The 13508-nt window shown below is 37.0% G+C and overlaps 1 protein-coding gene across 1 annotated transcript; it reads right to left on the bottom strand.

The window, feature by feature from the left end:
• Window positions 1–1680: 1680 nt before the first annotated feature.
• Window positions 1681–10608, bottom strand: LOC116319732 (tetraspanin-6-like). The gene is made up of 9 exons (XM_031739153.2): window positions 10454–10608; window positions 9446–9496; window positions 8528–8653; window positions 8348–8422; window positions 7700–7786; window positions 7226–7360; window positions 2872–2904; window positions 2706–2789; window positions 1681–2205 (listed from the first exon to the last, which is right to left on the bottom strand). The coding sequence occupies exons 1-9, from the start codon at window positions 10511–10513 to the stop codon at window positions 2119–2121; spliced, it is 738 nt and encodes a 245-aa protein (XP_031595013.1). The 5' UTR covers window positions 10514–10608; the 3' UTR covers window positions 1681–2118.
• Window positions 10609–13508: the final 2900 nt, after the last annotated feature.

Below are 13508 nucleotides of genomic sequence, written 5' to 3'. Positions count from 1 at the left end.
ACAGACACACACACACACACACAAAGTCAAAAATTTGGACACACCTTCTCATTTAATGTTTTTTTTTATCTTTACTATTTTCTACATTGTAGATACAAACTGAAGACATCAAATATATGAAGCAAGATATATGGAATTACGTAGCAAAGAAAAAAATTATAAGTAACTCTAAATATGTTTTATATTTTAGATTCCTCAGCAGCCACCCTTTACTTTGTTGACAGCGCTGCAAACCCTTGGCCTTCTCTCAGTGAGCTTAATGATGTATTCACCTGAAATGGTTTTCACAGGTGTGCCTTGTCAGGGTTCATTTGTGGAATTTTTGGCTTCCTTAATGGTGTTTGGACAATCAGTTGTGTTGTGCAGGTTAATACACAGCTGACAGCCCTATTTGGCAACTGTTAGAATTCATATTATGGCAAGAACCAATCAGCTAAGTAAAGAGAAACAACAGTCCATCATTACTTTAAGAAGTGAAGATCAGTCAGTGAGGAAAATTACAAAAACTTTGAATGTGTCCCCAAGAGCAGCCGCAAAAACCATCAATTGCTTCGATGAAACTGGCTCACATGGGGACGGCCCCAGGAAAGGAAGACCAAGAGTCACCTCTGCTGATGAGGATAAATTCATCCAAATCACCAGCCTTGTGAGGCTGGTGACCCTCAAAAATTGCAAGTTAAGAGCACCTCAGATTAGAGCCCAGATAAATGCCACACAGAGCTCCAGTAGCAGACACATCTCTACATCATCTCTTCAGAGGAGACTGTGTGAATCAGGCTTTTATTGTCAAATAGCTGCTAAGAAACCACTATTAAGGAAAAGCAAAAAGCAGAAGAGATTTGTTTGGCCCAAGAAACACAAGGAATGGACATTAGCCAGTGGAAATCTGTGCTTTGGTCTGATGAGTCCAAATTTTTCTGGTTCCATCCGCTGTGTCTTTGTGCGACGCAGAATAGATGAACGGATGGTCTCTACATGCATGGTTCCCACCGTGAAGCATGGAGGAGAAGGTGTGATGGTGCTTTGCTGGTGACACTGTTGGGGATTTATTCAAAATTGAAGGCACACTGAACCAGCAAGGCTACCACAGCATCCTGCAGCGACATGCCATCTCATCTGGTTTGCGTTTAGTTGGACCATCATCTATTTTTTAACAGGACAATGACTGTCATGGAATGGGCATATTATAGCGGCTTTTTTCTTGAAAAATGAGGTGCTGGAAATAGAGAATGTTAAACTAGCAGTATAGCTGAAATAACACTGCCTGCAACAAACTTTAGTCAGGACAGCAAAACACACCAGTTTGTGTCTAGTTGGACCATCGTTTATTTTTCAACAGGACAATGACTCCAAACACACCTCCAGGCTGTGTAAGGGCTATTTGACCAAGAAGGAGAGTGATGAAGTGCTGTGCCAGATTGCCTGGCTGCCACAGTCACCTGACCTAAACCCAATCAAGATGGTTTGAGATGAGATGGACCACAGAGTGAAGGCAAAAGGGCCAACAAGTGCTCATGATCTCTGGAAAATCCTTCAAAACTGTTGGAAAACCATTTCGGGTGACTACCTCATGAAGCTCATTGAGAGAATGCAAAGCAGTAATCACAACAAAGGCTGGCTATTTTGAAGAATCTAAAATATAAAACATGTTTTGAGTTATTTCACACTTTTTTGTTTACTACATAATTCCATATGTGTTCATTCATAGTAAATAGTCATGAAAATAAAGAAAACCCATTTAATGAGAAGATGTGTCCAAACTTTTCACTGGTTCTTATAAGAAATAGAGAGACAGAGAGTCCGATTAGGAGATCTAATTTCTTCACTATAATATGTCTCTGGTTAAGATGGCTAAACACTGGAAATCATCAAATAACAAAAGAGTTATAAAGCTTTTCAGAAAATAATTTTTTGTTTTTAAAGCTATGCTTGGTATATTAAAGAGCAGGAAGGAAAATGAGAAATTACTTACAAGGCACATATTACTTTTTTTTTTTTTTGGTAAAACACAGTTAAAAAAGAAAAAAGAAAAAAGAAAAAAAGGTCATGCCCTGATCACGACTCCTCTTGATGCACCATAACTCAAAGGTCAGAGGACATGTGGTGTGGTGGCTCCCTTTAGTACTTCCTCAAGTACATGGATTCTCTACTGTTGTCACTTTTGACCTGATTAATCATGCAGATGGCAAAGAGCAGGCCCAGCAGCTATAAAGACAGAGAAGAATAATTATCTAAATGTATTGTTTGTATGTACTGTTCCAACACTGCAATAACTAGCTTTTACTCTAAAGCTGAAGAGGAATTTCCAGCTTCTTGCTAGTTAAAGTTTAATTAAGGAGGCTAATAAGCTACATGAGATAAATAAATATTGTAGATTACATTTCAAATGTTTGTGGTTTTTTTATTTAAACTTTTTGGCCTGATCGAGTTTGCAACAAAGTGGCCAAAATGGTAGACAATAAAGAGTGAAAGATAGATCAGAATAACATCTTCAAATTCCAGGTTTGTTTGATTAGCAGGCCATAATCCAGAGAGATTAATTTAATGAACTGTACAATGTTAAAGGGATTTTTCACTGTTGAACAGTTATTAAATGTGCAGGTTAAAGGAGTCAAAGGTGATTTTGACAAAATCTTAAAGAACAGCAGAGTCAGTGACACATAGAGGTAACCATGGCAATAAAAGAAAACAACAGTAGATCTTACTGCTATAATAGCAAATCCAAAGAAGAAGCCAAACATGATGTTAAAGCCAAGGTTCAAAAGTTCAAGGATAATGTCGTAGCAGGACTGCGGAAGAGAAGAGAAAATGGTAATTATCTGACAGGCAGTACAGTGTTTTGATTGGCTGGTAGATTAAATGATTGAATACCTGTTCATAGATTTCATCTGGGCCTCTGATTCCCTGCATGAAAACAAGAGCAAAATATGGATGCAAATAGAAACAGTATATTGCAGTGTTTTCTGTTTTAGGTTGTTTTTTGTTTTTTTTCTGGTGAGATTATACTCACCAGCCTCTTTGTTAGATACACATGTTCAACCCCTCATCAATGGAAATCTCTTTCAATTTCAATTCTTTTTATATAATATAATGTAATATAATATAATATAATAAGCATGATTAAGCAATACAGGGAGTGCAGAATTATTAGGCAAGTTGTATTTTTGAGGAATAATTTTATTATTGAACAACAACAACAACCATGTTCTCAATGAACCCAAAAAACTCATTAATATCAAAGCTGAATGTTTGTGGAAGTAGTTTTCAGTTTGTTTTTAGTTTTAGCTATTTTAGGGGGATATCTGTGTGTGCAGGTGACTATTACTGTGCATAATTATTAGGCAACTTAACAAAAAACAAATATATATACCCATTTCAATTATTTATTTTTACCAGTGAAACCAATATAACATCTCCACATTCACAAATATACATTTCTGACATTCAAAACAAAACAAAAACAAATCAGCGACCAATATAGCCACCTTTCTTTGCAAGGACACTCAAAAGCCTGCCATCCATGGATTCTGTCAGTGTTTTGATCTGTTCACCATCAACATTGCGTGCAGCAGCAACCACAGCCTCCCAGACACTGTTCAGAGAGGTGTACTGTTTTCCTCCTTGTAAATCTCACATTTGATGATGGACCACAGGTTCTCAATGGGGTTCAGATCAGGTGAACAAGGAGGCCATGTCATTAGTTTTTTTTTTTATACCCTTTCTTGCCAGCCACGCTGTGGAGTACTTGGACGCGTGTGATGGAGCATTGTCCTGCATGAAAATCATGTTTTTCTTGAAGGATGCAGACTTCTTCCTGTACCACTGCTTGAAGAAGGTGTCTTCCAGAAACTGGCAGTAGGACTGGGAGTTGAGCTTGACTCCATCCTCAACCCGAAAAGGCCCCACAAGCTCATCTTTGATGATACCAGCCCAAACCAGTACTCCACCTCCACCTTGCTGGCGCCTGAGTCAGACTGGAGCTCTCTGCCCTTTACCAATCCAGCCACGGGCCCATCCATCTGGCCCATCAAGACTCACTCTCATTTCATCAGTCCATAAAACCTTAGAAAAAAATCAGTCTTGAGATATTTCTTGGCCCAGTCTTGACGTTTCAGCTTGTGTGTCTTGTTCAGTGGTGGTCGTCTTTCAGCCTTTCTTACCTTGGCCATGTCTCTGAGTATTGCACACCTTGTGCTTTTGGGCACTCCAGTGATGTTGCAGCTCTGAAATATGGCCAAACTGGTGGCAAGTGGCATCTTGGCAGCTGCACGCTTGACTTTTCTCAGTTCATGGGCAGTTATTTTGCGCCTTGGTTTTTCCACACGCTTCTTGCGACCCTGTTGACTATTTTGAATGAAACGCTTGATTGTTCGATGATCACGCTTCAGAAGCTTTGCAATTTTAAGACTCCTGCATCCTTCTGCAAGATATCTCACTATTTTTGACTTTTCTGAGCCTGTCAAGTCCTTCTTTTGACCCATTTTGCTAAAGAAAATGAAGTTGCCTAATAATTATGCACACCTGATATAGGGTGTTGATGTCATTAGACCACACCCCTTCTCATTACAGAGATGCACATCACCTAATATGCTTAATTGGTAGTAGGCTTTCGAGCCTATACAGCTTGGAGTAAGACAACATGCATGAAGAGGATGATGTGGACAAAATACTCATTTGCCTAATAATTCTGCACTCCCTGTATTTAAAATGTGTGCTGTACTAAAGAAAAGGCAAAGAAAATTGGCAAAATCAGAGCAAGAAAAGAGAAGTTTCTAATAGCTGTTGAGCTGTTATTCATATCTTTTATACGGGTACAGTCAATGGTTTGAAAGACTTTACATTCTTTGTCTGCTAAGATAATTAACTGGAATTTAGAACAATGTAAAGGTGAAACCAGTAACCTGTTGGTTTCATTTTGTTTTCAGTTTTGATTTGTTGTTGTTTTTTGTTGTTGTTTTGTTTTGTTTTGTTTTGTTTTATAATTTGTTTTTTGATTTGTCGTTCTAAGAATTAGACTGAATTTGGGTAAAAAGGTAGGACTAATTTTCTTTTGATGCAAAGATTTGTATATTTCTGAAAGCTGTTATGTTTAACTAAAATCAAGGAATAATAATTTTTAAAACCTTACAAGTCATTACTGGGTTTTTTTAATTCACCAAGTACTGGATACAAAACAAGCAGTAAAAACAAGTGAGGTATTGGTTTACATAATAACCACAAAAAAACCCCAAAAGTGTGTGTAAAAAAACTAACAAACAAACAAACAAACAAACAAAAAAACGTACAATTGAAATAGGTCAATAGACAAGGACAGAACACAGAACAGAAATAAGCAGTGTCAAAAAAAATGATTTATTTAAAATGTATGGGTTACATGTTATGTTACACATTTTTTTCCCTTCTTGGCAGGAATTTTCTGATGTGTTTTTTTTTTTTTTTTTTTTCCGGGTTAATTTTTTTTTAGTTAATCTGGAGTCAATATTTTATATAGAAGTGGAGTAAGACAAAATAAGAAAACAAAACTACATAGATAAATAAAAAATAGGAAATAAGGATAACTTCAGAGCGTGTTTTATATTCTTATTGTTTTTGTCCCTGTTTCCCTTCTCCTGCCCTGGTCTGTTGATTTCTGCATTGGCATTAGCTCACCGGCTTTGAGATGGCATTTAAAATTGTAGAATATATTTTAATGAAATATTCAAATTGATTTTTATGCATTGGTGATTGTTGTTCCATTGATATCTGTTGTGTGGAGGTCTAGCCATTGTAATGTGGTGATCTTTTTCCTGTTTTTCCAGTTGAGCAGTATTGTTTCTTGGCAATAGTCAGGACCACAAGCAAAGGGGTTATGATTTATTTGGAGTTTGTTTAGTTCTTCCATATCGCCAAGTAAAGAGAGGGAGGGGCATAATGGGTGGTCAAGGATTTGGGATAATTTAGTAGTTATTTCTTTCCAGAAGTTTTGTATTGGTGGACAGAGCCAGAATATTTGAAGGTGTTCATCAGTGGTGTTGAGTGTGCAGTATGTGCAAATGTCTTATTCAGTGAGTCCTATGACGTTCATCTTGAGCTGTGTGAGGTATGTTCTATTTGGAGATAAAGGATTGGAATTTCAGGAAAGGTACCACGCCTCCAAACGCACTCCTTCCGGTTTTCATCTATAAATGTCCCCCAGTTCTACAAGCTGTTCATTCTCGTTTATGTGCCCTCCCCTCCCCCCCTTTCCAATTCTTTAACTCCTTCACTTTTGTTTAGTACATGGGGATCTGCTAGGCCCTGGAGCCGCGACCAGTCCGCCTCGAGGCCTTCCCCAAACCGCAGCTGAATTCACGTCCAAGCCATTCACCTTTATCTACTAAAACGCTGTCAAATCCAAAATGAGGATGTGGGCCTAGCTAGTGAAGTATCATTTTATATTGTATTACTTGCATGTTGGTGTTGTTAGACATGGTAAAAATGTTATTGCAGACTCTACTCCAAAACTGATTATCTGTCTGGATATTGGAGTCTTTTTTCCATTTGTTAATTTGAGCGTGAGGTGCATTATCATTAGAGGATAGTAGTTTATTTGGTTTTAAGAGTGTTTTTTGTGACTTTGCAATTTTATTGATGCTGTCTAGTAGTGATGGTTGTCCTACGTTAGTGTTATTGATACTTATTTTGCTTTGATGGAGTGTTTTAGTTGGTTATGTTGAAGAAATTATTTTCTGTCAATGCAGTATATGTCAATGAACTGTTGAAATGTTAAGAACTTATTCTAATCAAAAATGTGGCGGAGGTGTGTGATGCCATTTTCTTTCCATTTAATGCCTATCAGGGTAATTTATTTGCAGTGAAGTCAGGGCTATTCCATATGGCTGTTTGAGTTGTAGGTGAGAATATAGTGTTTTTTATTTTATTAATCTTCCAGCAAGATGTCAGAGTGGTTGCTATTGCAGGGGTTTTAGGCAGTTGTGATGTCTGATTGTATTGGTAAATCTTTGATTAATCGGTCTTTATAATCAGATTGTTCGATGGGGTGGGGGGTATGAATGGAATGTGAGCGAGAAAGAGGGAGGGAGGAAAGAAAAAAAAAAAGGTAAAATAAATTAGCAGCAACAATGATAATTATAATGATAATTTGACATATAAAAACACCCAAAATCACAACACATTTAGTCATGAAGTTGTTTTATGAACAGGAGCTTTTTAGCTTGACATTATAGTTCTATTCTGTAAAACCAACCTGAGGCTTGGATTCACATCTACGTGAGTTGGATCCTCGATCCGTTACATATCCAGGATTTGAAGAAATGCATTCACAGGAGTCAGGGATATTATCACCCCAGTCTGTGGCACTCCTAATTCCACAGCAATGAAACTGTTAACAAACGAGAGAGTGACTTTAAACAACTGGAAATACTCAACAAAATTCTGCACTATTCTGTTTTTTATCAATATAGTGACTGTAATGTAAATATCATTGCAAAACAATTCAGTCAATATAAGGTGCAATCAAAATGTTTTTTGACTCCAAGCATAAAAAGCTTGGCTGATCTCCCCTTAAAGGTTGGTCCTTGTTCACCTCTGGGCCCTTCCAGTGCTACTGTTATGTTTAGGTCACTGTGTTGACTACTTGTAAAAGCACATTTGCACCAAAATCCACTAGGGGCAGTAGAAAGACCAATGTTATTGGGGTAAACAGTGCAAAAAACATTACATTTGACTGTATCTCCTCGACCATGCTTCTAATGACTTCTTCTCTTAGGTTGGCCCTTTGTAGTTCATCCCGGAAGGCAGTCTCTATCTGGAAAGGAAGAATAACATTTTAGTATAATGGTAGACAAATGAAGGATATATTCTCCTCAAGACAGACAGACACAGCAGGCCAAAAAGCACAGAGAAAGCAGATAGAAAGAGGAAGCAATGGTAATGTCATGGATTATGAGACAGAAGATGCTTAAGCAATAATATATCCACTCATAATCAAGAGGCCCTTTAATGGCTCCTCTTACAGCAGTTACACTTTCTTTTTTTTGTATCTTCTTGAAATATTTTGACTGAATCCTGAATCCCAGAAATGCTGCTTACTTTCTTTTTAAAGTACCTCTTAAGCCCCATGTTCATGGCCAACTAGGACGGTTGAATAAACTGAGCACTTGGTATTGTGGTGGAGAGTTATTAAGACTGAGATATAAAAAGCATACGGCAGAAAGGAAATTAATGTAATTTGTCTCCAAAACATAAAAAATAAGACTAGCAGCAAGATAACAGATGGAGATACTAAATGTAGCTGATCAGATCGATATACGGACAGACTACAGCAATGGAGAGAACAACACAATTAAGAAAGAAAAAAAAAGATGACCTCATTTCTTCCTCTTGCTACATTGATGCCTGCGTAAAACATGATGATCATTCCAATCCCCATGAAGCTTGCAAACTGTACACAAAACAATACAAAGAGCATCCACAGTTATTGTTCGAATAATTATAAAATTAACGCAGCATCAGCTTGTTATCTTGTTTGATGTGGGGTTGTACATACTAGTTTGAGGCCGATGATTGACTCACAGCACGTAGCAAAGATTCCCAGAGAGGAAACACCGAGGACGCCGATGACAAACAACCAACCCCAAATCAAGCCTGGCAAATCAAGTGATGAGATATCCTCCTGAATTATAGGAAAGCACACCAACAACGGATTAATCTGGAAAATTATTTTTTTCTTCAAATGAAAAAAATCAAAAACAATTATACAAGATAAGATTTTAGACATGACTCTCCGGTCCATGTTAGACTGACTTTCTCCACTAACATCTATCCCCCCCACCCCCATGCTATCATAGGTCACACCTGAAGCATTTCAAAACCTGAACCAGGCCATATGAGGACCAACCTGCAACTCACCACCCAGCAAGTAGCATTCCTGAGTGAAGAGGCCAGCTCATGTACTACCTTTTTTCTGTTAAAGTACAACGTTATGTTTAGTGCTACATCAAATTTAGTTTTTGTCCACTGGGAGCACTGTGGATCTCCTTTTGTGTCAGTATTCTGCTTTGTTAGTCTTTTCTCTGTCATTTTTCCTCCACTCCAATTCTTCCAACCCCATGGTTTATATGACACTACTGCATGTCATGTTCTTGTACTTTTGTACTAAAAATGGCAACAACACATTGCAAAACAGTTGAGGTCAGGTTACAAAAGGCTTGAAAAATAGTTTGAAAAATAGTATGGAAAAAGGAACAACTGGAGGAACATTTTGAAACTTATTTTGTTAACTAACAACAGGTTGGTAGCATGCTGGGGAATAAAAAGTTTCCCATCACACTGTTCTCAGTTCTGGTTATATGAAACATGTTAAAAGGAAACATTTTAAAATAAATTGACACTTAAAATAATCAGCAATCTGCTTTTTTCTGATTAAAAACTTAAAAAACTTGAGTGAATTAATGTGGCTGTTTACCTTATAGGTAGAGGTCTGTAGCAATCCATAAATCAGTAAAGCTCCAAAGATCTGAGGAAACAGAATCACATGATGTCATCTATGTTAACAAAACCAGAGTTCCTGTATGGCTGCCTAAATGTGCCAAAGAAACATTTATTCTTTAAAAGATAAATTCATCAGGGATTTGTTTTAAAAATGTTTCAAAACAAAGAAACAAAAGATAAACAGTACTACAGAGAAATTTAGTTTAAACTTTGGTTGGTCTGGCATTTGGTTAGGTTTGACCATAGAAAGCATTGGGCGTGCATATATTTCTTACAGAATATTCAAAAAAAGACAAAAAAGCTACTTTTGCACTCAGCATTGTACTTTAGAATATATGCTTAAGAAGAAAAAAGTTCTCAGAGTGCTCACTGTTAGAAGCAATGTAAATGTAATTGTAATAAAACAATAAAAACAGAGGGGGAAATATGTGTGCTAAGCATTAAAAATAAAACCTTTTTTATTTCTTATAAATATTGGAAAAACTGACTCATTTTATTTGACTTTTTAATGCTATTTTTTTCCTGGCATCAAAAATACATATTAAAGGATAATCATAAGTAATAAGCAATAAGTAGCAATAAGTAAGCAATAAGTAAAAAAAAAAAAACAGCTTCTTCTAACTCTCCACCATCTTTTAATCATTATGTCTCACAGCACTGCTTCACCAGTAAGATAAAAAATTAAGAACAAAAAGGCCTCAGTGGTTGGTAGGTGGATTAAAATATGAGTTTTTCCATTCCTGCATGTATGTCTTATTGTTGGGTCTTTACCTTATAATGTACAAAGCCATGAGGCAACTGTTCTTGTGATTTGGCGCTACATAAATAAAACTGAAGTGAACAATTTTCTTTTTTAAAAATAAACTCATAAAAAAGAAATCCTTTTAGTTTCTCGCTTTCCTTCAACATAAATAATAAAGAAAATCAATAAATCAATCATCAAAATTAAATTCTAAAAATGAAAAATAAAGATTCCACTCACTGCAAAGAGCACATTGAAGAAGACAAAAATGCACTTGAGACATCCATTAATTTTCCCCATCTTCAGTTTTTAGAGGTGAAGCAGTGAGGTTGTAACCCAGAGTGTGAGAATGTGGAGCTTTGTGGGCTCTTTGTGAACACACAGAGTGAATGTGAATTCAGGAAGACACAGAAGTGAAACACAAAAGGCTTCTCTGTGGACGAACCCTCACATGTATAGTAAGACCTCATAAAACACATGCAGTTAGAAAAAAAACATGCTTTAGTTCCCATGAAGTTAAAAACAGGAAGCAAAACAAAACTAAAAAAAAAAAAAAAAAAAACAGTGAGGAGAGATAGAAGCAAAATAAAGAAAAAACAGAATCCAGCTGAGACCAGTGCCCAATTGTGCCCTCTCACTCATTTATCTACTTTTTTGCAACTTGATACTACTGACCCGATGTGAAGAGATGATTATACAGTTTCTGTATTATTGTAGGGTCTTTAGTTTACAATACAAAGCACTTTGAGGAAACTGTTCTTGTTATTTAGCACTATATAAATGAAAGTGAATTTAAATTGGTGTCAATTTCCCAGTCAATGCCTACATTTTCTATAGAGGTATATTAATGTGTACACAAGGTGTCTGAGGTATTTATACTGGTGTTTTGACTTCTGAACTGTACAAGTGCACATGGGTATAATATATTCCGGTAACAATGAAGTATTACATTGTATGTAATTTACATTTGTACAGTATTACAAATGTAAAATATATTTACTAGAGACTGTCATTCCTACCCTCAAAATGGGTGTGCCTAAAGGTCCCGAAAGGAACTTGGAAGCTGTTAGTAAAGATTATACTTCAGCAGAAAGAGAAAAACTATTATGAGTTATGGGTTTATTAGGCCTGAAAGATGTCATGTAGGGAGAGGCCAATGAGGATGAAGACGACAAATATGTGGAGAAAAATGAAGAAGTTTATGTTGACGGTTCACTTTTTGGATGACAAAGGTGTTTCCATTATTATGAGAAAAACAGGAAATGAGATGGAGGAACAGCATGGGAGATGCCGAAAGATCCTTACCTGATAAGCCTCTACACAGAACTATCGTCTCTACAGACAGCCACAAACAAGAGCATTACAGGCTGTATTATTCATCCAGAGGCAGCTGTTACTGCAAATGCAGAGAGTCTGAAAATGACTCACTAAACAGTGAAAAAGGCAGAAATCGAGGTACCAACCAAACCAAAAGAGATACATAATCAAAGTACTGGAGAGGTTTGCACTGGTTGACTGCAAGGTTAGATCAACGTCACGTGAACAAAAACTAAACTTTGATGGCGATGGAAAACCTGCTGATTCAAAGAAATATCATGAGATTTTAGGTAACTTGATTTATGTAAATGACATGTACAAAAAAACTTGATCTAAGTTAGACTGTCAGGAAATTGTCACAGTACCATATCTGAGCCAACACTGGATAATACCTAACACGGAACTGTGAACCAGGACTTGGTTCACAGTTCTGTACAAAAAAAAGGTGGGGGGAGAAAAATAAAGGGGAAGAGCTGACAAAAGAGAAATCAAAAGCCAATTAGTAGCATGCAGTTAAACTGAATGAACCACAGATCTGAACAACAGACGAAGCACTGCAGGAGACTGTTTCGGTCTGACTCTAAGTGCTCTGTGGCATAAGAATGACCGACCCGTATTTCAGACTTTACACTCTTTATTCCAGTTGCTTCTTTAACCATCGGTTGCATACACAACAACAACAACTTCCTCAGGTTACGGCACGTTTAATAGGGGAGGCATGATGAGCCGAACAAGCTCAGGTGTGTCAGGCTCCCCTGCAGCAGGGATGAGTGGGATCAAGTGGGATCAGTCAACTGCTTTATCTACATGAGAAGCAGAGTACCTGTCAATGGCTGCTTCTACACAAGAAAAATTATATCTTTCACAGTTACTATATTCCATATTATATGAAATATCATATTAGCCATATTTTAATTTCACTCCATTGGCTGCCTGTACATTTAAGGATTCTTTTTAAAGTTCTTTTATTTGTTTTTAAGTCTCTTAATGGCCTGGTTTATGGTAAAGTGCTTTATAAATAAAGGTGGTATGGTTTACATTTATTTAGGTATTATAATATATTTCTCTTTCTCTCTGAACACCCCGCCCCCCCTGCAAGACTGTAGATAACCTCAATAAATTATGCCATCCCCCCCAACCTATCGTTTTCCTCACTCCTGCCTGTCCAGTACTCCCCCCACACATTTCACTCTCTCGTAAATAAACACTTGTTTTTTCTGTCTGAGTTTGCTTTCTGGCTCCAGAATTATTGTACACATCTTGAACATGGTAGATGCGCCAGTACACTGAGTATCAGTGTAAACTGTTCCAGTTTAAAAAGTGTGTTTTAAGTGGGATGATTTACATGGTGATGATTTACAAAGAACAATGTTTATTTCACTTCCTTGCCTCAAAAATATATGAGATTGCACTATAACCAATCTCAGTTACACTTTCAAGCACTTTATTAAAACAGTTTAGTTTCCTAAAGTTCAAGTGATGTCTAAAGTGAAACTAACTTACCACATTAAAAAGATGCAAGTCTATGAACTTTTTTTCCCATGTCGGCCAAGCATATTGTACTCCACAGCCACCTCAGGTGATATGAGGAATTTCATCATCCTTCTTGTGGCATCCCCCCCATATCTGCTACCATGGCAACCTGAGGGGAACATACAAAAAAGGACAGATTAGGACCTTTTAGGACCAGGAAGACTTGCTGTGTTAAATGAAACCATCAATTATGCTATATACCAAAAAAAAAAAAATCACAAAGGGGAATGTCCTTCAGAAAACATGTCAAAGAATGTTTTCTGACTACTGTATAAAGAACACTGGCAAGCAGAATGGGGGAAAAAAGTAAATACAGCAGACATAAGACTGCAGTCCTCCAGTCTTCCATTAAGAGCCTCAACATCGTCTTGGGTTTTGAGAGGTAAAACAACCCCTTCAAGGAATTACAAAACTGAGCCAATATTTCTGCTTCAGCAAGGCATTT

Source organism: Oreochromis aureus, linkage group 17 (assembly GCF_013358895.1).
Source record: "Oreochromis aureus strain Israel breed Guangdong linkage group 17, ZZ_aureus, whole genome shotgun sequence".
In the NCBI taxonomy this organism is placed as follows: Eukaryota; Metazoa; Chordata; class Actinopteri; order Cichliformes; family Cichlidae; genus Oreochromis; species Oreochromis aureus.
The sequence above is the reverse complement of the archived record's forward strand: the minus strand, read 5'-3'. Positions and strand labels throughout refer to the sequence as shown.

Excerpts from the sequence above, each read along its gene's own strand:
- LOC116319732 (XM_031739153.2), bottom strand. The coding sequence starts at position 10,513 with ATGGGGAAAATTAATGGATGTCTCAAGTGCATTTTTGTCTTCTTCAAT. Across the intron at positions 9,497-10,453 it reads TCTTCAATGTGCTCTTTGCA|ATCTTTGGAGCTTTACTGAT; the intron begins GTGAGTGGAATC and ends CTGTTTCCTCAG. Across the intron at positions 7,361-7,699 it reads TCGAGGAGATACAGTCAAAT|TTTCATTGCTGTGGAATTAG; the intron begins GTAATGTTTTTT and ends GTTTGTTAACAG.